This window comes from Chlorocebus sabaeus, chromosome 21 (assembly GCF_047675955.1).
Source record: "Chlorocebus sabaeus isolate Y175 chromosome 21, mChlSab1.0.hap1, whole genome shotgun sequence".
Classification (NCBI taxonomy): Eukaryota; Metazoa; Chordata; class Mammalia; order Primates; family Cercopithecidae; genus Chlorocebus; species Chlorocebus sabaeus.
The window spans coordinates 120,419,525-120,442,435 of record NC_132924.1 but is presented as its reverse complement, the minus strand read 5'-3'; the positions used below and the strand labels follow the sequence as shown (position 1 = coordinate 120,442,435).

The following is a 22,911-nucleotide window of genomic DNA, read 5'->3' as shown; positions in this document are numbered from 1 at the left end:
ACGTGTGGCCAAGGTGGCTGGGGTACGACTTGGTTTTATACATTTTAGGGAGACGTGAGACAACAGTCAATATATGTAAGACATACGTTGGTTCCATCTGGAAAGGTGGGACAACTCAAAGCAGGGACTTCCAGGTGATAGGTAGATTTAAATGTTTTCTGATTGGCAACTGGTTGAAAGAGTTATTATTTAAAGACATGGAATTAATAGGAAGGAATGTCTGAGTTAGGATAAGGGGCCGTGGCGACCAAACTTTGATCATGCAGATAAAGCCTCCAGGTAGCAAGCTTCAGAGAGAATGGATTGTAAATGCTTCTTATCAGACTTAAAGAGACTATTTGATCAGTCTTAAGGTCTCTGTGTTGATGTCTGTGAGGCATGTCTGACCTAAACTAATTTATTTATTTTTTTTCAGGATTATTTGGAATGCCCTTGGCTGAGGGGAGGGTTCATCAGTCATTTTGAGGGCTTAGAATTTTATATTTGGTTTACACAGCAGAGACTTACGAATACTATGATGGCATTTGAGGGTCTAATGTGTAGAGGGCCTCATGTCAGCCTGAGTGGCTGTGTAGAGCAGATATGGAGGGATGGCATGCTGAAGCAAAGGGAGTGTAGTCTAAGGAAGCTGTCCCCAATGCCTAACCTTTCCCTGACAACACATATGCCATGATTCATTTCAGCTTGTGTGTAGTCTCCAAAAGATACAGAAATCACTGTGTGTCCCTATAGGGCCTATAAAATGCTTAGATGGCTGGTAGATCAGATGAAGGTATTAGGAGAAAGAACACCTAGTGTGTATAGTCACCAGCCATGCTAGTTTACCCAGAACTGAGGGGTTTCTCCGGATGTGGGGCTCTCAATGCTAAAACCAAATGGGACTCACACAAGCTAGGAATAGCTGTCACCTTAAACACAGATCCCAGAATCGAAGTCCGGCGATACCCATGTCATATCTGAAGGTCAGCAGGAACAGGTGTCATGACAGTGGGTGGCAGGGACTGAGGTGGGACCCTGAAGACCGACCAGGCTGGGGACTCGCAGAGAGCTCAGAGGGAACGTCGGTGGAGCAGGTGGGAGAGATCCCACCCCTGTGGTGATGAGGTATTGCATAAGCTGACTCTGACCCAAGCCACACTAGGGCATCTAGGAGAACTCTTGAAATGGTAGTACAACCACAAAAGGAAGTTTACCTGTGACTGAGATCAACTTCCATGTTGACTGAATACACACAGAAAGGAGGAGTGATTACAGTACCAAAATGTATGTGTTCAAGTATTTATCTTTTCTGCTACTGCCTAGAAATAGGAAATTAGCGAATGAAGACAAATTTTAGAGAACGATAAATGTTACATGTTTTCTTCATCTAAGTTATGAATCCAGATTTTAAGCCTGCTTTTATAGAAACTCATGACCTCTTATGTTTTGGTCCATTTTCACATAGCTGTAAAGAACTACTTGAGACTGGGTAATTTATAAAGAAAAGAGGTTTAATTGACTCACAGCCCCACACAGCTGGCGAGGCTTTAGGAAACTTATAATCATGGCAGAAGGCAAAGGGGAAGCAAGGCATGTCTTACGTGCCAGCAGGACAGTGAGTGAAGAGGAAAGTGCCATACTTTTAAACTATCAGATCTCATGAGAACTCACTCACCATCATGAGAACAGTAAGGGTGAAATCCACCCCCATGATTCAATCACCTCCCACCAGTCCTCTTCGCTGATACACGGCAATTGCAAATCAACTTGAGATTTGGGTGGGGATACACAGCCAAACCGTATCATCCTTCTTGACTGCTTTCATTCACCTTTCCAACAGAGTCAATTTAGTTTTGAGATATTTTTCATGTATCTACCTAATCCTCATTAAACGTTCTTATGAAAATTTATTTACTTATTCTTTTCTTTGAAAGAAAAAAAATCAAACTGGATATTCTTGAAAAGAAAACATTGAATTAAAAAAAAACTGGGTCTGTGATTATGTACTTCTTCCAAAAATATAATGAAGACTTAATTGCTAACTCTGGAATAGGATCTAGTCTATTCATAATTTCTCAAGTGGTAATTTTGTAGGCTATGTTTAAGTTGGGCCATTTGCATTTCCTTTTCTGCTCTCTGTGCTATCTGGGATGTTTACTGATTTTGTTTCTAAATGTATTTTTTAATATATTTTCAATGGAGGTAGACAGGAAAGAGCAGGGAAGACTCTAATTCTAATGAGTCACTTTTCACTAGTGCTGACTTTAAAAATATGAATTTTCTTTGGCCTCTAAACAGCTATATAGTCCCCAAATTTCAGTCTCTAGGGGACATCACTAAAATGCAACTTAATACACTCCAAAAAGTATTATCTTTTCTTTCAAAGTCATTTCCGTATTTGAGAATTTGTTCTTCTGCATTCTGGTAAAATGATGGTACTGGTTAATTTTAGCAGTGTGGACTAGGGAAAAGGCAGGTGTTTTTGGCTCCAAGAAAAATAAAACTTAACTCATAATTACTTAGATAAATGATAGTTGATATTTTTCACATACAAATTAGTATCAGAGGCTGCTTGATCTATGGTTTTCTTGACTCTACAGCTCTAGACATCAGGTCTACACTTAACCAAGGATGGTGGAGAGCAAGAGGGGCAACTGTATCAGGAGAACAAAAGCTTTCCCAAGAACACCACAACTGACTTCTGCTTAGCTCTTAGCAGCCAGGACTGTGTCTCATCTCTGCTTCTGCCTAGCATAAAGCAAAAAACATTCCTCTGGCAGCTGGGCTGTGAAGAGTGCTCTTAGGACTGAAATAGAAACCACAATTGCAAAATGGACTTCACTATTACTCACAAAACACACAAAAAAATTGTCAAATCAAGCATGATCACCACCTAATTAAGCTCAAAATATGTTAACATCAGCTTCTTCCTAACCATGTGTCCTGGCTACCACCAAGAAAAACAAATCAAACAGTAATTCTACACCAATTCACAAGTTCTGAGGCCGATGTCTGTTGTAGCAAGTCTCCGAGTTTAAGAATTCTGACCAATCCTGCAAGGACTGACTCACTCAATCTCCTAATACCCTCCCTGACTCTCCCGCAATGTCCATCCCTCCCCAAGCACCCCCCCTCCCCAACTTTGAAAGACCCTATGGATCTCCTCATGATTCTCTCTTGAGGGAAGAAGTGAATGGACCTAACTCTGGCTAAAGGAGTGTTTCTGAAGGTTTGAGCTCTCAGGTTTTCACACCTGGAAAGAGGCTGGAGAGAAAAAGATTGAAAATAAGAGTTGAGTCAGGCATCTTAAGATGTTTGCCACAAGCAGTCAATCATGCAAGAGTCCTAGGAATGAGTAAAAGAGAGTAACGACGCAAGGAGAAACAAAAATGTTATTTCTGGGTATTTTATCTTTCTCAGAGAATGTTTCAGTAACTGAAGGTTTGCTGACAACCTTCCTCTCGAAGAGCAGGATATCACTGAGGGGCCCAAGCTAGCAGCTTCCATTGTTACAGAGCACTTCCTGTCCATTATCCACCACCTCCCCTTCCAGTTCTATGACTGCTTATAAAATGTAACTAAAGATACCAAAGACCCTCAATAGTTAAACAAAAAGGATTCTGTCAAGCACAAAGGTTTATTCTGTAACCTGCAGACACAGGCTTGTTACATGCATATATTCAACTATCTTCTTGACATTTCTACTTAGAAGTCCAGTAGACATTTCAACTCATGTTCAACCTTGAATTTCTGACTTCTGTTTTCTTTAGCCCCCTTGACCAATTTTCTCTCCAACTAGCCTTCCCAATCTGAAGAGATAGCATCTCCTTTCTTCCTGCTGTTCTTAGCAAATCATTTGGATTTATTCCTATTTTCTCTATTTTTCACACCCCACATCTAATTTGTAAAGAAACCCTACTGACTCTGCCTCCAAAATGCATTCAGAATTGGCCACATCTCACTACTTCTTGTGCTAGCACCCTGGTCTAGGCTACAAGCATCTCTCACCTGGATTATAATGGCATAATTTTAGTTAGCCTCTTGTAGGAGCTTTCTTGCTCCTACAGCCCAGATTCATCCTTTTAAGACGTGAGTACATCATGTTGCTCTATTTAGAATGCTGCAAATGACTCCTGTATTCCCTCAAAATAAAAGCTACACCCTTACAATAACCTACAAGTCAGGAGGGCTTGTTCTGGCCTGTATTCTTTCAACTATTCTTGACCTCCTGAACTTGCCACCCTGGCTTCCATACTGATCCTGGATCATGCAAATGCCTCTTTGGTTGCCTGTGCTCTCTGGGTCAAACATTCTTTTCCTGCGTTAGTACATTCAGTTACCTCTTTCAAGTCTTGCACTAATATTATCTTTTCAGTGGAGGCTTATCCTGATCAACCTATTTAAACTACAACTCAACACCTTGATCTACCGACAGGCCAGCCTTCCTTGTTTTGTTCTAGTATTTTTACCCATAAAATGTATTCCTTCTCACTTGCTAGATTATTTACTTTGTAATTATAGTGTGTCATCTCTCCTTCCTCCCCTTCCCCCACCATGTGAGCTTAGAATTTTCAATAATCTTTATCCGTCCTGTTCAAGGATGTATTCCAAGTGCCTAGAATAGCTTGACATCTAGTATGCACTCAGAAAATAAACACTGAATGCATAATTCTGTAGCTTGGCATGCTTGCTCTCTCCTTGATTCAAAGCTGTGTTCAGGAAATAAGCACGTGAACAAAATAAGCCACATGCAAATCTACATACAAATCAGAAAAAATAAACTTCAAATCATAGGGTATTCCAATACAACACACAGAAGAACTCCTTCAGACAAATATTCCCCCAACTGTTTCCCTAAGTTCTACTCATCAAATCATTGCAGCTGTGACTATTATCTTCAAATGTTTTAGAAAAGTCAGGCTTGTGTAGTTCTTTTTTTTTTTTTTTTTAACCCTACGTTCTCATTTATACCCTTTTCCCCCCCCTCTCAAAAATAACTCTCAAATTGATCAAGCTGGAACTGGGAAGGAGAAAAGAAAGAGCCAGTGCAGGCTTCCTTTGGGAGAATTTGGGTAATCTGAAAAGAAAGTTGTAGATACGGGGCAGTTGCAAAATCTTAGTGAGGAGAAAGAAGCAGAGATGTGCTAGGGGTGTATCGTTAAAGGGTTATCTGGATACATCACTGCTCAATGAGGACAGACTAAAACCACTGGTACTTTCACCTGGAAAGACACAGATTAAGGGTGATATCATCAACACACTCTTCAGTGGTTTAAGTAAAATAGTCCTGTCTCATACCTATGAATGTACAACACTTCACGCTTAAGATTTTGAACTGGGAACATTTTAGGTGACTAAAGGAATCTGCTGTTTCACACGTTGGTATTTAATGTACAGATGTTGTTGCCTTAAAAAAAATAGTATAAGCTAAAAATAGGTTCCATAATGGGTTTAGAAAATTCCCGGAGATGTGTCACAGGTGACTACTTCCCTGCAGCTAATCTTTTCATTTGTCATCCTAAAGAATAAAGAATAAGAAAGGTGTGAACTTTGTTCTTTTAGCGCAGGAAACTTGGCAAGATGAATATTGGGCCTGACCCATTTTGGCGAAAAAAAAATATTTTGTGTATCTTTGTATCTGTGAAAAATTTCAATTTGTATTCTCTTTTCTGTACCTTCCCTTGTGTTGGTCTCCCAACCAAGAGTATCACTTTCCATTTTCTTCATTTACCAAAATCCCATTCATTCTTTTGGGACCAATTTAACTCCTGTCTCTATTAGAGTAAAACATTAATATCTCAACATATCAACCTTCCTTCTTTACTAGCAAACAATTTCTATACAATGCCTAGAAACACGATGTTTAGAGAGAAACAGCAACATGTTACCTAGCCCATTTACTAAGCTGAAAGAGGTAATAAAATTATTGTATCATTACAGTTACTGACCTGAAAAAAAGAGCAGATTCTAAAAAAATCCATAACTATTATGAAGAAAATATATTTTTCTGTATAAAACAATTATAATATGTAGATAATTATCTAAAATCAGAACAAATGTTCTTTAAAACATTCATCTCAGCTTTTCTGATTATTGCTGCTACTTGCTCTAGGCAGAAATAATAGCTGATACATTATTAATGGCTCAATAATTAGGAGTATATTTCCATTAAAACTGTTCACTTTTCTCTTTAAATATAAACTGTTTAGGCTACTAAGATCAGTACTTGCATATATGAATAGAAATAAGCAGTATACTATGTCAGAAAGTATTATTACAAATATGGGAAGGCTTTATAAAAGTTATATCTTACAGCCACCACAAACTGTAACTTACATGAATGCCATGTTATTCAGATTATATGAAAGCAAACTTACTTCAAAATAGATTCTTTTTTATGTTTGTAAAATTCATTATTGAGTGACTTCTTAAAATATTTCTTCTTGAATAAAATAAATTTGTTAAAGACTTATGTCTACATTTTGTTGTGGGTAGACTGAGACAGGATTAATATCTTATTTCAACATTTTAAAAAAATTTAAAGAACTTTTATCTTCCCTAAACACAAAATTAATAAATTGATCTTTTAGAATAAGACAGTTCTTCCTCAAAAGATTGAAATATATCTTAGAAAATCATATAAATTCACTAGGTTAACTTCAAATCATACATAGTTCGTTTACAGACAAAGCATCTCAAAATGAAACTTGTTCATAGTAGAATGAGAGGCACTGTCTCTAAGTATGTTAAGGTCGTGTATGCTGTATAATCATAATATTTCACATAAAAGTTGCATCTTTCCACTGTGTGAGAATACAATTAAAGTTTTTTATTAAAAATTTCTCCCCAGATTTGCAAAACCAATAAAGATTTGATTTTGTCATATTTTAATATGTGTATTTTGAAAGCTGGACCAGTTACTCTAAATATTCTGCTTCAAAATACCCATGTTGCCCGCTGACACTTTTGTAATATTCCTTTTCTTTCAGAAGTGGGTTTTGGAAGGACATGCTGAGGCCAAGTCATGACTGAGACAGAAAGAGATGGCACATTTCTGCTTGTAGACACAGAAAGCAAAACGAAAAATAAACTGTCAGAGTTTCTCTACCACACTGCTGTTGCTTGCAAAACTACTCGTTGAAGGCTAAGATTCTCTGATTGGAGCCTGTTGAACAAATGCAACACCATGGTGTGTTATATATGCAACACCACAGTGTGTTTTTTATATACATATATATAAAATAAAAACATAAACGTAAACACTGCTAATATCACAAATATAGAATACACACTTTGAATGATAATTTCCGCTTTACCTGCTTTTCTTTAATATTTATTTTTCCTTTTGGATGTTTCCCTGGTCTCACAACAGAAACATAGATTTGGAAAGTACGGACAACGCGAGGTAGGATGAAAACATCATTTACCTGTCTATGATCGCACACATGTCAATGCTGACATTTGCAAAACTTCCCGGCTTCCTTTGTGCCACTTCGTATAAATTTACAAGTTGATCGTCCACTTGAATGAGCTGCATGCATCCTTGGAATGAAGGCTGAAGAACAGAGTGACTTGAGTTATTCATCTGGTTCAGAAAACCTGTGAAACAGAAGAAATGGGAATGTAAATCTGGTGTACAGTACGCTTCACTAAAATTCTTGTGGGTATTTTACCTGGCCACAGCCATCACATCCAACTACTGTTCCTTTGATCCTTGCTGATGTTATATTCAGTGTAGAAAAAGGAAGTTTTTTGAGAAAGTGAGATTATTACAGAGGAAGAAGTCAGGGTTGAATTGTAATGGGTTACCAGGTCAATGTTTGCCTCTGGGGTCTACTGTCACTCAAATTTTCTCTTTTGACATCGTCTTTCTCACTGTCACATCTTTCTGTCCCTCTGCTGTCAAAGACTCACTGTTATTCTTTCTCTGCTGAGACAGGCCTCAGAGATCAGGATACAAAACTTTAGAACTTTCGCAGCTATCTAACTGTCTTCTTGTTTCTTTGACACTTATTTCTATTTTCTTAATTCCCTATTACCTGTTATTCAGATGTCAAATAAGCCAAACTTACTATTATGAAATAAAGCAGATCAGTGTGTAACTCATTACAAAGACATATTTGCATTACAGATGCTGTTTTTTAAATTTATAAAATCTAAGGGAACATTAGAAGGAAATAAATTTAGGTATAAGGGTCAGTCACTCTGCTTTGAACATACATCTACAAGCTATCTAATATGGTATAAATACTAGATCATAATATGGTATAAATACTAGTAAATAATAACAGGTGGAACTAAAATTAAAAAAGCAAGTAACAAGAGTAAATACACACACACACACACACACACACGCACACACAGTAAATACTGTTGATTCTATTAAGAAATAGAATGCATACACCAACCTTGAAATCAGACAGTAAGAGTTTATTGCTAAATAACTTTAAGAGATCACCACCAATCAATTACTATTGTATCTTTTTAAGAGAAACACGCATAATTGGGTAGAAACATGCATCATGGATGGAAAATTTGTAGGCCATAAGAGAATGATATTTTTTCAATTCCATTAAGTATCTAAAGAAAGTCCCTAGAGTTTCTACTTTTCAAATGGTTCACCATACCAAATCTGCCTACTGGGCAAATTTAAACTGTATTAATTTGTCTGCTTGCAAATCTGAAGTTATTGACACATTCACTTCATCTAATATTATATCTGTAACAATAAACAATTTATATAAAATGGGTTGGAACCAAATAAATGTTCCATTAAATGGATAAAAGTGAATTTACGATGAAAACAAAAATTGGCTATTATATTAGTCTGTTCTCATGTTGTTAACAAAGACATGCCAAGACTGGCTAATTTATAAAGAAAAGGGGTTTAATTGACTCACAGTTGAGAATATCTCGGGAGGGCTCAGGAAATTTATAATCATGATAGAAGGGAAAGCAAGCACGTCCTTCTTCACAGGGCAGCAGCAAGGAGAAGTGTCAGGCAAAGTGGGGAAAAGACTCTTATAAAACCATCAGATCTCGTGAGAACCCACTCACTATTATGAAATGATAGAATTACCTCCCAGAGGGTCTCTCCCATGACATACGGGGATTACGGGAGCTACAATTCAAGATGAGATTGGGGTGAGGACACTACCAAACCATATCAACTGTTAAGTGATATTTTTAAAATATCTGGCCGGGCGGGGTGGCTCACGCCTCTAATCCCAGCACTTTGGGAGGCCGAGGTGGGCGGATCACGAGGTCAGGAGATCAAGACAATCCTGGCTAACACGGTGAAATCCCATCTCTATTAAAAATACAAACAATTAGCCGGGCGTGGTGGTGGGCGCCTGTGGTCCCAGCTACTCGGGAGGCTGAAGCAGGAGAATGGCGTGAACCCGGGAGGCAGAGCTGGCAGTGAGCCGAGATCACGCCACTGCACTCCAGCCTGGGCGATAGAGGGAGACTCAGTTTCCAAAAAAAAAAAATCCTATTCTTTTTGACTAAGGATACTAAGGATAGTATTTTAGGATAGCAGAAAACTCCTTTCTCTCTTCGTTAATGGATTACAATATTTAAAGTCCAATAACTGTCATTTGAATCTCCTTTAAGGATTAATCACAAAGGTATATTTTATTTTCTATTAACACAGTATTGTATAAAAATAAGATTGTATTTGAATGAACTTCTTGACCTAAAAAAATCCATATGGGACTCTATTTTAATGTTAATATATGGCTCGTGTGTGTGTGTGTGTGTGTGTGTGTGTATGTGTGTGTATTTTCTAGTCAACCATATTTTTTTCATTTGCATTGACTTAGTCCCTTCGGAAAAATGCTAATATTAGATAAATGATCTGTTTAGACCAGTTGCATGCACACACATGATTTTCAATGTTTAATCAAGATAAAATTGAATAGACTGTAATGTCTAAACTTAGCAGAGAGAAAACACCCAGTTGTAACTTACTGACCACTCTTAGGAAGGCTCTCATTTCTGCTTTTTGTTTTTTGTTTTTTGTTTTTTTAAATAACTGGGAGTCTCACCATATCCATACTCTCTTTGAAAGATTTCAAAATGAATGGATGTATCTGTGAAAATAAAAGCTACTCTGAAGCATAGCAGTTGCATAAATACCGATTGCTACAAATTGGGTAGAATTAAAATGGTAAAGCAAGACGTCATCAGTCACTAATAACAATGTTCTGTTTGAGCTTGGTAATTTTGAAGTTTGAAGCTGTTAGGTCCTTTTATTTTCCAATAGGAGATATATTCTAGGAGAAGATAATTATAGGACAAAATACTGCATATTCATTAAGTTTTTTCTTTCCATACATTATCTTTAAATATTCCAAGATGGACATCATTAATCTTTGGCTCCTGATTTCACACCCTTTTTTGGTCGCCTTCTATAGCCAGTTAGGCCTGACTTCTGTGAACAATAGAAAACTCTGCAACTTGGTCTCTGAGATTGCTTAATTTATGGAAAGTCAATCACCATGTCATACACAGTCTTCTGGAGTGGCCCAGGAGAGGTAATGAATATTCATCATGGTTTGAAATTAATTCTAAGGTGATATGTTATGCAACAATAGATATCAAACAAAGAACTTGATGTTTGGATATGCCGTCCAGGTTGCTGTGAATGCCATTAATTCACTCCTTTTTATGGCTGAGTAGTATTCCACTGTATATATACCATAGTTTATCCACTCGTTGATTGATGAGCATTTGAGCTGGTTCCATATTTTTGCAATTGTGAATTGTGCTGCTATAAACATGTTTTTTAATAAACATGTGTTTTGTAATATATATACACGCAATGGAATACTACTCAGCCATAAAATTAAATGAATTAATGGCATTCACAGCAACCCAGATGGGACTGGAGACTATTATTCTAAGTGAGGTAACTCAGGAATAGAAAACCAAACATCATACGTTCTCACTCATAAGTGGGAGCTAAGCTATGAGAATGCAAAGGCATAAAAATGATACAGTGGACCTGGTGGACTCAGGGTGGAAGAGTGGGCGAAGGGTGAAGGATAAAAGACTACAAATTGGGTTCATTGTATACCGCTAAGGTATACCAAAATCTCATGAATTACCACTAAAGAACTTACTCATGTAGCCAAATACCACCTGTTTCCCCTAAAACCTATGGAAATAAAAATTGAAAATAAAATAAAATAGAATACTTTAGAGCCAAAAAAAAAAAAAAAAAAGAATTTGATATTGGCAGAAAATTATAACAGAAACCTAAAAATGTGGCAGTGATTTAGGGACCGGAATATGTAAGTTAGTGGGGCAGGCCTTAAAAGAAGCTTGATGGCTCTTGAGGAGCTGTAATGACTTAAAGGAAGGTGAGGAAAGTGTTATCAGAAATGAAAGAAAATTAGATCTTCGCTATGTTCCGGTGGAAAGTTTAGCAACATTGTTGCTTGTGATAATATGGAAAATAAAAAGATATACTTAAATGAAATTGTATAATCTAGCTAAGGATATTTCCAGGTAAAGTATTGAAGGAACTGCCTGGCATCTTATGTTTGTAGTAAAAGAAAAAAAAAATGGGGGAGAAGAAGCTAAAGAAGAACTATTACGAATGAAGAAGCCAGGCATTACTGAATTTTAAAGTAAAATGCTCTTTCAATTCCAGTCTCTCCAGATGGTGAACAACGCAAACATGAAGAAATCACATTTCTAAGCAAAGATCAAATTCCAGGAAACATGATCTAAAGATGACAAGGAAGTGTGATTACAAAATCTACATAAAGACCTGAGAAAATTATTAGGTATTCCTCAGAGGGACACTCCATGAGACAGAAGACCCTCTAAACAGCTTATGTTTATGCTTTACAGGTCTTTTCAGTTCAACAATAGGGATTCTAATTATCTAAGAGCATTTTCCTTCTGTAGATCTACAGAAGCTCAAGGGGTCAGGGGAAGCTTATCTTTATATAATTGTGGATGTGCCTTTTATGAAGTGGAGTAAACCTGAATAAAATTCATAAAAAGTCCCTTCATTTTTTTTTTTTGAGACGGAGTCTCGCTCTGTCACCCAGGCTGGAGTGCAGTGGCGCGATCTCGGCTCACTGCAAGCTCCGCCTCCTGGTTCATGCCATTCTCCTGCCTCAGCCTCCTGAGTAGCTGGAACTGCAGGCGCCCTCCACCACGCCCGGCTAATTTTTTGTACTTTTAGTAGAGACGGGGTTTCACTGTGTTAGCCAGGATGGTCTGGATCTCCTGACCTCGTGATCCGCCCACCTCGGCCTCCCAAAGTGCATTCATTTTTAAGATAACTATATTGGAGGTACCACCACCAGCTTGTACTGAAAGGAACAGAGGTGGGACAAAATAGAAAAAGGCCTTCGACCTCCAAACTTTATGGTCAAGAGGCTATGCAGCTATAAACATAGACAACCTTCTATATATATAAAAAAGGATGACATAGAGTGGCAGAACTAACACAGAGGACAGAGCCTAGAGTCATGGAGAATCATTTCCAGAAAATAGCATGACTAAGTCCTAATCAAGAACGACCAACATGTGCCTGACTGGATTGCAAAACTGCTGCGGAACACTGACTTCTTTGTCTCTCTCATTTTCTCCATTTTTGAACCAGAGAGTCTAATTTGGTTTCTCTGTGCATCATCTACCATTGTATATGTAGTGTGAGGGTGGCACAAAACTTGCTCATAGGTCTTAAGATTGACAACTGTACTTGGGAAGTGATACTTGAGTGACTATACCCAAACAGCTTCATTTTCTCTTGGAACTTTCTGAGATTCATTTTAGATTGACTTGACTTAGACGATGAGGTCCTGGAGTTTGAGCAGATGGCCCAGTGGAATAAGACTTTGGATGGCTTTTAGAGGAGGTTGGATGTACTTCGTTTGTGGAAGAAGATATGAATCTCTGTCAGCGATAGGGTGAACACTGGCAATCAGTCTCCAAGATGTCCATAAGTCTTCACATTATGTTATTTTAAATACCTCCTAATATTTATGGCCTGTATAGTTCCCTCCCACACAATCAGTGCTGCTCCGTGTGACACATGGAATGTTGTGGTAGTAACAAGGTGATATGATTTCCAAGGTTAAGTATAAAGGCATTAGAGGTGGCACCTTGGTCTTTTGATCCCTTACTCCAGGGAAGCCAGCTTAAAAGCCATGGAAACCCTCAAGTAGTGAGGTGGAGAAGCACCTAGGAGGAGAACTAAAGCCTGTTACCAAGTGCCAACAGCAGCTTGCTAGCCATGTGAGTCTGCCACCTTAAAGAGGAGCCTCTAATCCTAGTCAAGTCATCAGCTGATTGTGGCTCTAGGAAACATGTATTTGCAGCCTCACAAGAAATATCAAGTCAGAACTGCCCAGCCAAGCTGCTCCTAAATTACTGGCTTCTTATAGAAAAGAAGAGATAATAAATTATTACTATATCGAGCCACTGAGTTTTGAGGCAATGCACTATGCAGCAATATATAACTAATACAAAGTGTAACAAATACATCCTGCTATTATTTTCTCAAATAGGCTTGAATATTTAGAACTTGAAGATTACTCACACCTGCAAAACATTATGTAACTGGTGGAATATTGACAGTTCCCTTAGTCAACAATGAGTTAGAGATGTTGGATCTCGGATACTGAACCTCCTGCTGCTTTAACTCCCTTGGAAACAGAGGAGAACCTATTATTTATTTTCTGTGCTTGTTCCCTTTATGAACAAATAAAATTTCAGTAAAAATACTAGTGTGTTCGTGTCTGTGATACCTTCAGTGACTACTGCAAAGCTCAGGATTTAACATACTTAGAAGATTAATAGTGGGAGTTTTTGGTAATATACATTTGCAGCTGACATTTCGAGGGTCAGAAATAAATAGCTGTAAAATGGAACTAAAGTGAATGTAACAAAAAATTATCAAGTTAGTAAAAAGATAATATAGAATAAAGGTAAATTTTTGGCATGTTTTTGTTATATCTTTAAATTTCTATGAATTTGGAATAAAAAATACAATGTCTACACCTAGGTTATTGTAACTGGTTTCTACAATCTGACAATGTGTTACAACACCCACAGTGAATTATAATCTTGTCAGTCTCTATTGCATCTTACTTTCCCTGTACTGGAAACCCTCCTTCTTTACAGGAACATTGTAATTATATCACTTTACTGGCATGTCTGAAATTTCTGTTTCAAGACTTGCATATAAAAACTTCATACTTGATTTGAAGTCCACTCAGTACATTGCTATTCTTGCTGACAAAGAAAACACATGCATTTTCAAGGTTTTAAAATTTTAATTCAGAAATACATCACTGAAAAACTTGCTGATATTTGTTTTGACATTAATATGGCAACCTAAATTGTTATAAGTCATAATGGTCATCTGATGGGATGGAAAAAGCAAACAGTAGACAACAAGGTTGAAAAATTTACATGTTTAAAACCAAGTGCATATAAAGCTTCTCTCTGCTTATTTTAAAGTTGGGAAGGTTGGAAGGTCCAAGGGAGGCTGGTGGAATGCTTTAAGGATGTTTAAAACCACCTACTGTCTTCCTTTCAATTTGATCTTGGCAGATTGCACAAAATGTCTCCTAATCTCTACTGTTTACTCAACCTTCCTGAATAACTTAGTCAAAAACCCATTGAGCAGGGGCAGGAAAACAGCCTCAAAAAAAACAAGGGTCCAAGCAGGCAGGAAGATAGAGTGGTTCAGTGGAAGAGAGTCTAGTGGTGTCCAGGACCTGTGCACAGAGGACATCCACACAGGATCTCCACCCCACGTGGCTGGGAGATTGGTTAGAGTACAGGATGATTGAGCAAATAAATAAATACATAGAGGATAGTGAGAGCCAAATTCTCAATGTCAAAAAAAGAGGGTACAAATATGAAACATAAGAAAGACAGAATGTTCATGCCTGTAATCCCAGCACTTTGGGAGGCTGAGGCGGGCGGGTCAGAAGGCTAGGAGTTTGAGACCAGCCTGGCCAACATGGTGAAACTCTGTCTATACTAAAGACACAAAAAGTTAGCTAGGTGTGGTGGCGTGCGCCTGTAATCCCAGCTACTTGGGAGACTGAGGCAGGAGAAATGCTTGAACTTGGGAGGTGGAGGTTGCAGTGAGCCAAGATCGTGCCATTGCACTCCAGCCTGGGTGACAGACAAGACTGTCTCCAAAAAGAAAAAAAAAAAAAAAGACAGAATGAACCTGGTGGGTTTGCATTAGAATTTAATCGATTAGTATAAATTTGTGGTTTTCACTATATGTAGATAGATACAGAAATAAATATGAATGAAATTGTATATTTGGTCAATATACAGATGGTTCCTATCATCCACTGCGGACAGTCTATGAACAGGGTCCCTCTCAAAGCAATGAATAGTCCTGTTTCCCAGATCCTGGTTTCTATGCTGGGCAAAACCAAGACTCCTTGGAGAAATGACTGATTCTAAACTGTGTTACGGAAAGTACAATAAGAGTCTGGAACATTTGCTGCACCAGTAAGTAAAGAAGTGCCCAAAGAGTGATGGGGCCATGTCAGAATGACACAGGAGCCAGCCTAAAATAGGGATTATGGGAAGTACAATTCAAGATGAGATTTGGGTGGGAACACAGCCAAACCATATCAGATAATACTTAAAAATTACCAGTCATTGTTGATAAGGAAATAAATGGATACTCCAGGAACTAAAAATGTATTATTGCAGTTAAAAACTCATTAGTTATGAACATTCTAATTGGACTCTTTTAGTTATTTTGAAATGTAAAATAAAGTATTGCTGGCTTTAGTTACCTCGTTGTACTATCAAACATTAAATCCTACACATTCTATGCAACTGTATTTTTGTATCCATTAACTGCCAACATTTCCCACCTTACCCACTATCCTTCCCAGCCTTTGATAACCATCATTCAACTATCTCCAGAAGTTCAATTATTTTAATGTTTAGCTCCCACAAATGAGTGAGAACACACATGGTTTGTCTTTCTATGCCTGGTTTATTTCACTTAATATAATGTCCCCTCAGTTCTATCTGTGTAGCTGCAAATGACAAGATCTCGTTCTTTTATATGACTGAATAGTATTCTGTTGTGTATATGATGAATTCTTTAGGTGATGGATACCCCATTTACCGTGATATAATTATTAGACATTCTCATGTACCCCATAAATATATAGACCTATTATATACCAATATAAGTTAATTTTTTTTGAAGAAAAAACCTCTCGTTAGTTGCATTAAGCAGATGAGACAAAGTTACAGAGTGAATTTGTAAACTGAAAGGTAGACTGAATATCTGCAATGTCATTCAGAAATTTAAAAAAACTTAGAAACATTAAATATAATTCTACAATATAGAGTATAAAAATGAGTTCTAATGTATTAGGTTGGTGCAAAAGTAATAGTGATTTTTGCCATTAAAAGTAATGACAAAAACCATAATTACTTTTGGAACAATATTAAGAGAATTTCAGAAGGAGAGAAAAGAGAGAATGATGGAGAATCTATTAAAATACATAATATCTAAGAATTTTTCAGAACATTGAAAAAATTCAGATTCAGAAAGGACAATAATACCCAATTAAAATTTTTTATAAAGGTAATCTAGCACTAAACACAGCATGCTATAACAGCACATTACCAAGGAACATAAAAGTATCAAGGGACAAAAGAAAGAGTATCCCTAAGGAACAATTTTAAAACAGTCAGGAATCTTCTTAAGAGAAGTGAAAACAAAAGGTAGAATTTAGTAGAATAATATACTCAAAGTACTGAAAGAAAGTAAACTTTCAACATGGACTTGTACACCAAGCTAAATAAATGGGAAAGATGGTAAAATTGAGATACTGTCAGAAAAACAAAAAATGAAATTTTTAAATTAAAAATGTAAAAATAGAAGCACCTTAGTACCAACGCATTCTCATTAAAAGTCATCTAAACTAAAGGATTTGTGTCAAAGAATGGAACTATGTCCAGAAAAGACAGAAATACAAGATGACATAGTAAGAAAAGAAATATGTAACATGTGATAAAAATCTAAACCTATATTGACTACGTAAACTAAAATTATAAAAGTGATAATGACTAATATTAAAGTCAAAAAAGAACTAAAACACAGGACAAAAGTGGGCTATAGCATGGTAGGGTGTGATTAGAAATAAGTTTCAAACACTATGATTTAGGATTATGTTCAGGAGAAAGGTCAAGATTTTAAGCTATGTTGGAATTTAATAAGCATTTTTGAAAAAAATAAGGATAATCACTAAAATAGTAGATATGAAGTACATACATTTCAAAGCAATTGTAGGGGAAATGAATATTTTAAAAATATTTGATCAACCAAAAGGAGGTGGGGGCACGGGGGGAAGAAGGAATAAAGGAAAATCAAAAAGAAAAAGCAAAATAAGATAGTAGAAATGTATTAAGAAATATTATACTGAAAAGACAGATAGTACTATTGACATTTTTTAAATCTACCACAATACTATTTCTAAGAAGCATATCTAAAACACAGGAACTAATAAGAAAAGTTGAAAGTAAAAGAATTGAAAAAGGTAACCAAGGCAGATACAATTTTTTTAAGAAAAAGAAAACTAGTATGGTCACAATCATATACCAAACTTAGTGCTATAGTATAAATGTATTGAGATAATGTGTAATATACAGTGTTACTGCGTGGAGAGCTTCAGGCTTCAAGGCGCTGGTGTCTACATTTGATCCTATTTATTGCCCCAGTTGTGTTATTAAGTTATTGTGCATCATGTTTTCCTCATCTCTAAAATAGAGGAAATAATGGTTTGTATCTCATAGTATTATTACGAGGATGAACTGAGTAAATACACGTGAAATTACTGAACATAGAGTAACACTCGGATGCACAGAGAACTCACTGAACTGAGAAAAATGAAGTGACAAAAAGTATTTTAAGGCAACACAAGGAAAAAGGCCCTCTGAGAGATAAGGGAGGTTAGTATACGACAAAAGGTAAAATTCACTACAAGTTAGAAAAATTCAAAATATGTCTGTATCTGATAACATGGTGTTCAAATAGATAACATTTTCTAAACATTTGAACCCTACTTCCTCGATGAAACTTTCCCTGATTACTGTTTCTTACACCAAATGCTAGCTCTCTCCCTTAAGTGTTTCAGTAGCACCCAGGGCATACGTTGTATGATAGTCTCCTGTCACACCAAGTTATACTTCCTTGTTTCTCATTTCTCTCCTTTGACGATCTGCCATAAACTTCCAGAACACTGGGACTGCCCTCTGTCCTCTCACTACTGAGTTAATATACACACGTGAGAAACAGTAAGCTTCCAAAACATGTATGTTTAATGAATCCATAAATTTCTTTGTAAGAGAAAATTCAACAGATACAACCTTATTTTTTCTTTTTAATAAAACAGTAAAGTTCCTAAATGTATGTGGGAAAACTCCACACATTATCATACTTCTTCCCAACCACAAAAGCTATCCTCAGCCCTAACATTATATAGAATGTCTTATGTCTTCACATTTCTAGGGGAGATGATAGAAGCCTTCATCAATTCCTCCGGAGTATCTGTGAATCACAAACCTGGAAGAACTCCTGGATCAAAGGGGCTTGATTAGTTGATTATAGTTCTGCTTCCTCTGTCTCTGAAAACTCACCAAAGTAACAGTGAAGTGATTTTTTTAAAAGTATAAAGGCTGAAATGTCAAAGAAATTTGAGTAAAACAGTTGGGTGAGAGATTTCAACAAAGTTTTTAAAGATAACGAAGATGAGAAGTGAAAATGGAAATGGTGAAAAACTACATTAGTCCTTGTAGGGAGAGGTATCTCTGTGAGGTGAGCTACACCAGTCAATGCCAGAAAGGCTCAAAATCAAGAGGCAGAATCACGAAAAGCTGCAGAATTTAAGGTATAGAACATGAAACTTTGAGATTGATTGGGGCCCCCTGCAGTACTCAAGGCAGCCATATAACGTCCTATTCCTCCCCTAAAAGACTGCAAGTAATTATCAGAGTAGCCGAAACTGGGAATCTCAATTGGATTCAGTCTTTGGTGGGGAAGGGTGTGTTTGAAATCGTGTAGGGGTGAAAATGTCATAATTACCAATGTTACTGTAAATTAGACAGTAATTTGCGGTAACACAAATCACACCAATTGTGTTACTGAGTTACTTAAAAATTGTGACTCACAATTTGTCATCATCTATTACATGGATAAAATAATAGTATCTATTTCAGAATATCATCATGAAGACGGTATTAGTTCGTTCTCATACAGCCATGAAGAACTGCCAGAGACTGAGTAATTTATAAAGGAAAGAGGTTTAATTGACTCACAGTTCCACATGGCTGAGAAGGTCCCAGGAAACTTATAATCATGGTGGAAGGGGAAGCAGACACGTCTTATGTGGTGGCAGGCGAGAGAGAGCAAGGAAAACCACCACTTATAAAACCATCAGACCTCATGAGAACTCACTATCATGAGAACAGCATGGAGGACACTGCCCCCATGATCCAATCACCTCCCACCAGGTCCCTCCCTCAACCTGTGGGGATTATAATTTGGAATGAGATTTGGGTGGGGACACAGAGCCAAACCATATCAAGGATGAACTCAGTAAATATGTGTGAAATTAGTGAGTGTACAGTAACACTCTGACCTAGTAACACTCAGTGCTACTGAGGAAAATGAAGTGACAAAAATATTTTAAGGCAACACCAGGAAAAGGGCCCCTTAAAAGGACAAGGGGAATTCCCTTCTACTTCTCCCATGTTTCCAGAATATAGCCAGAGACCACCAGCTCCTCCTCTGGAGGAAGCATACTGTCCCAATGGAAGACTTTGGGGGTGGAACAAGGGATACGCTATGTCACAAATCATTTAATAAATCTATCAGCCAACAAACTTCACCTAGAGACGAACACATCTTCAAAGCACTTTACAGTATGATATGCACAGGCATTGATAACCTAGACTATGAACCCACATATGGATAAATGATTCAGAAGCCTTGCTTCAGATTATTAAACACAAACTAAAACACAAGTGCCGATTTCAAATAAATGCAATGGTAGGCAAGATTTGAAGATGAATGTTTAAATTGTGGTTGAAGAAAAATGCAAATATCTGAACAGACCTATAAATAAATGACTTTTCATTGGTAACAGTGAAAACAACATGTTACAAATAGAAAAGTAGACATTTAGCTATTTAGCTGAACTCATAAAGGGCCAAATTCCTTTATAAGAAGGCTATAACACTAGTTGTTTTTTATCTCCCTAGTCATATTTTTGGGAAATAGGAATATAATGTACATATGTTTGAGTAAGAAAAAAATAAAAATAAAATTTGAATTGCAGTCTGAAGGTTTGTTTACAGTTTCCAATCCAAATGCAATCTTATTGGAATATTTGAGATTCATCTCTGTGAATGAGTTTTATTCTCCGTATGGCTTTCTATTCTTTAGACTAAACTCTCATCATCTGTTAGAAAGACGCATAAAACAAAGGGATTTACAGTCTATGCTTGCTTTTTTTCCCTGATAAATTTATCTGTAACAAGTCATCTTTGCAAAAGCATAAAATATTGGCAGTTTAAATTTTTATTCCATCTCCAGTGTATAACTTCTATACATAAAAATGTGCCGGATGGAACATAATTGTTTACTATTTACAAGATGAAAACCAAACCAAACCAATAAGCAAAAAACAAACAGAAAAAACAGAGCTCAGGTATAATAAAGTAAAGTGCTCCCTGCTCTGGTTCTCAGTGGTATACAGTTCACATAAAGACTACTAAATTCAAAGAAAGTTTCCGGCCACAGGATCATCTATTTACTGTTTACGACTAGAAACAGTTCTCAAGGGAATGATAACATTAGTCAGATCCAGAAGCCTCTGTTATAAAGAAATAATTACTCTCAAACAGTATTTCAATGCTCTCATAAATATTAGAATAATAACACATACACTCTTTCATTAGGTTTAACCTGTCAAAATAATTTAACTGGGAAAAAATCATCCTACATTTGAGGTAAAAAGTATGAAAATATTACTTCAGAAAGTTCAAAGCTGCGGGTTATTTGTGCACCTACCTAAAATTCATAGTAAATGGCAGTTTAAAAAAATTAAAATTCCATCGACTTCTGGTTGAAAAAATCTAGTAAGACAGACATTTTTTGATAATATGAATCACCACAAACACATCAGCCACCTTGAAACTGGCCATTTTGAATGCTGTAAAAATGGAATTCTAGGTTACAAACACCATCATGGGTTAAAACAGGAAATTATTTACCTTTTCTCGGTGAGGTCCCTCTAAATAGAGAGCCCGTTGATACTACTTTCAGGCTATTTGACTATTTCTCATGAAATTACAAATGCTAATTGCCCTTTGAAAGTTAATTTTAACATAAACAATAACGGGGTAGAATAGAGTCGTGTCTTTGAGGGACACGATGTGTTCCTGGACGGTAAGATCAGTTAGACTTTAATAATGTGATGGAATATATTAACAAATATAGGAAAGAATGTGAACAGGGGGTTGGTCAGCAAAGAAAACATAAAAAGAAAGGGGAGACAGACAGGAAGTGAGGATATGGCCCAGTTAAGCAGTGCCCATAGACAGGGAGCTCTGCCAGGATGTTAAGTAGTGGGTTTCCACTGGCTGGGCCATCACTGCTGCACAGGTAGATGGAGTCTTGGCTGATTCACTCAAGTGTTCTGATCCCATTGGGATTGTGGTTCAGGCTCTCTCACTTGATGACATTTTTTTTTTTAAAGTATATATCTGCTAAAGCTTCCTTCCCATCAATTTTCAAGGGAGACAAAGTCTCTTAGTATTAATTCTGCCATTCAAAGCAAACTTAGATGTGCAGAATAAACGGTATAATGGTTATAATGTATAAGTGATGATATTGAGTATTGAGTGCTACTGAATTACTAAATTACAGAAAACTGACCTATGTCTCTTGACCTCTGTGAAGAGGGGGAGAAAAGAGTCCCTGGGCTAGAGTTCAAGAATGAACAGTTGAATATAACAACTTCAACTTAGGAAAGCAGTGATAGGAGCCACACACAAGAAACATGAAATGTTTTCAAATAGAAAGGCCAAAAAGGACATTAAAAGATGCCCAGAATAGCCTATGTCTATCCTTAAGTGGTGTCGCGAGAACATTCGTGATCTTACAGTTACAGCTACCTTACACTAGGTAAGCTGTTTTTACGCTAACAGGCTCAGAAGATGCATTTTGTCAGCATCCCCAAACTGGATTTATCTTTCAGGAGTAAGAGCACATTAGCTAAGTTTAGAAGAGTGCTTGTTCATTAATGAATTTAAACGAGAACTGTTACTGTAACATGGAGTGACAGCCTGAGCCCTATGCTTTCTTTAAGCAGGCAGGGAAAATATTTCAAATGTTTTAGCCTACTGTCACTGTGTTGGGGGGAATACTTGTTTTGGAGACATGCACCCTCTCTCTCACAGCCCTGTGTGGTGGCTACTGTACTTGTCATCTACTGCAAACTCTATTGTGAAAGAAGGATTTAGGGACAGTGTTTACATCACCTTGATCATTTCCGAACATTACAACACACCATTGTCCATTTCCTCCACATGTATTTATGTATATACACATATATAATAATATAGATGACTATAATTTATTTTATTAAAATACATAACAAAATGCACCACTCACACACATATATAGGGCACCTACACATAAGTAAGCAACCTTGGAGAGGCTGTCAGAGGGAACAAATGAGCCCTCTATTTCTTACCACATCGAATGAGCCACACTCAGGTTTAGTGGTGAATGTTCTTCAAGCCCATAGTTATAGCCCTGTGAATTAGGAGAACTTGGTAATCTACAGCCTCTGCAACACTACAAAAGACTAAGTTCAGTCAAGAGGAAAGGAATATGAAAGTAGA

The 22,911-nt window shown here is 37.0% G+C and overlaps 1 protein-coding gene across 1 annotated transcript in view; it reads right to left on the bottom strand.

Moving 5' to 3' along the window:
* Positions 1–22,911, bottom strand: part of CNTNAP2 (contactin associated protein 2) — a 2,242,274-nt gene that overhangs the window by 1,006,034 nt on the left and 1,213,329 nt on the right. Inside the window, exon 10 of the mRNA XM_073009464.1 lies at positions 7,407–7,578. Coding sequence (XP_072865565.1) covers positions 7,407–7,578 — 172 coding nt within the window. The remainder of the gene's footprint in view (positions 1–7,406; positions 7,579–22,911) is intronic.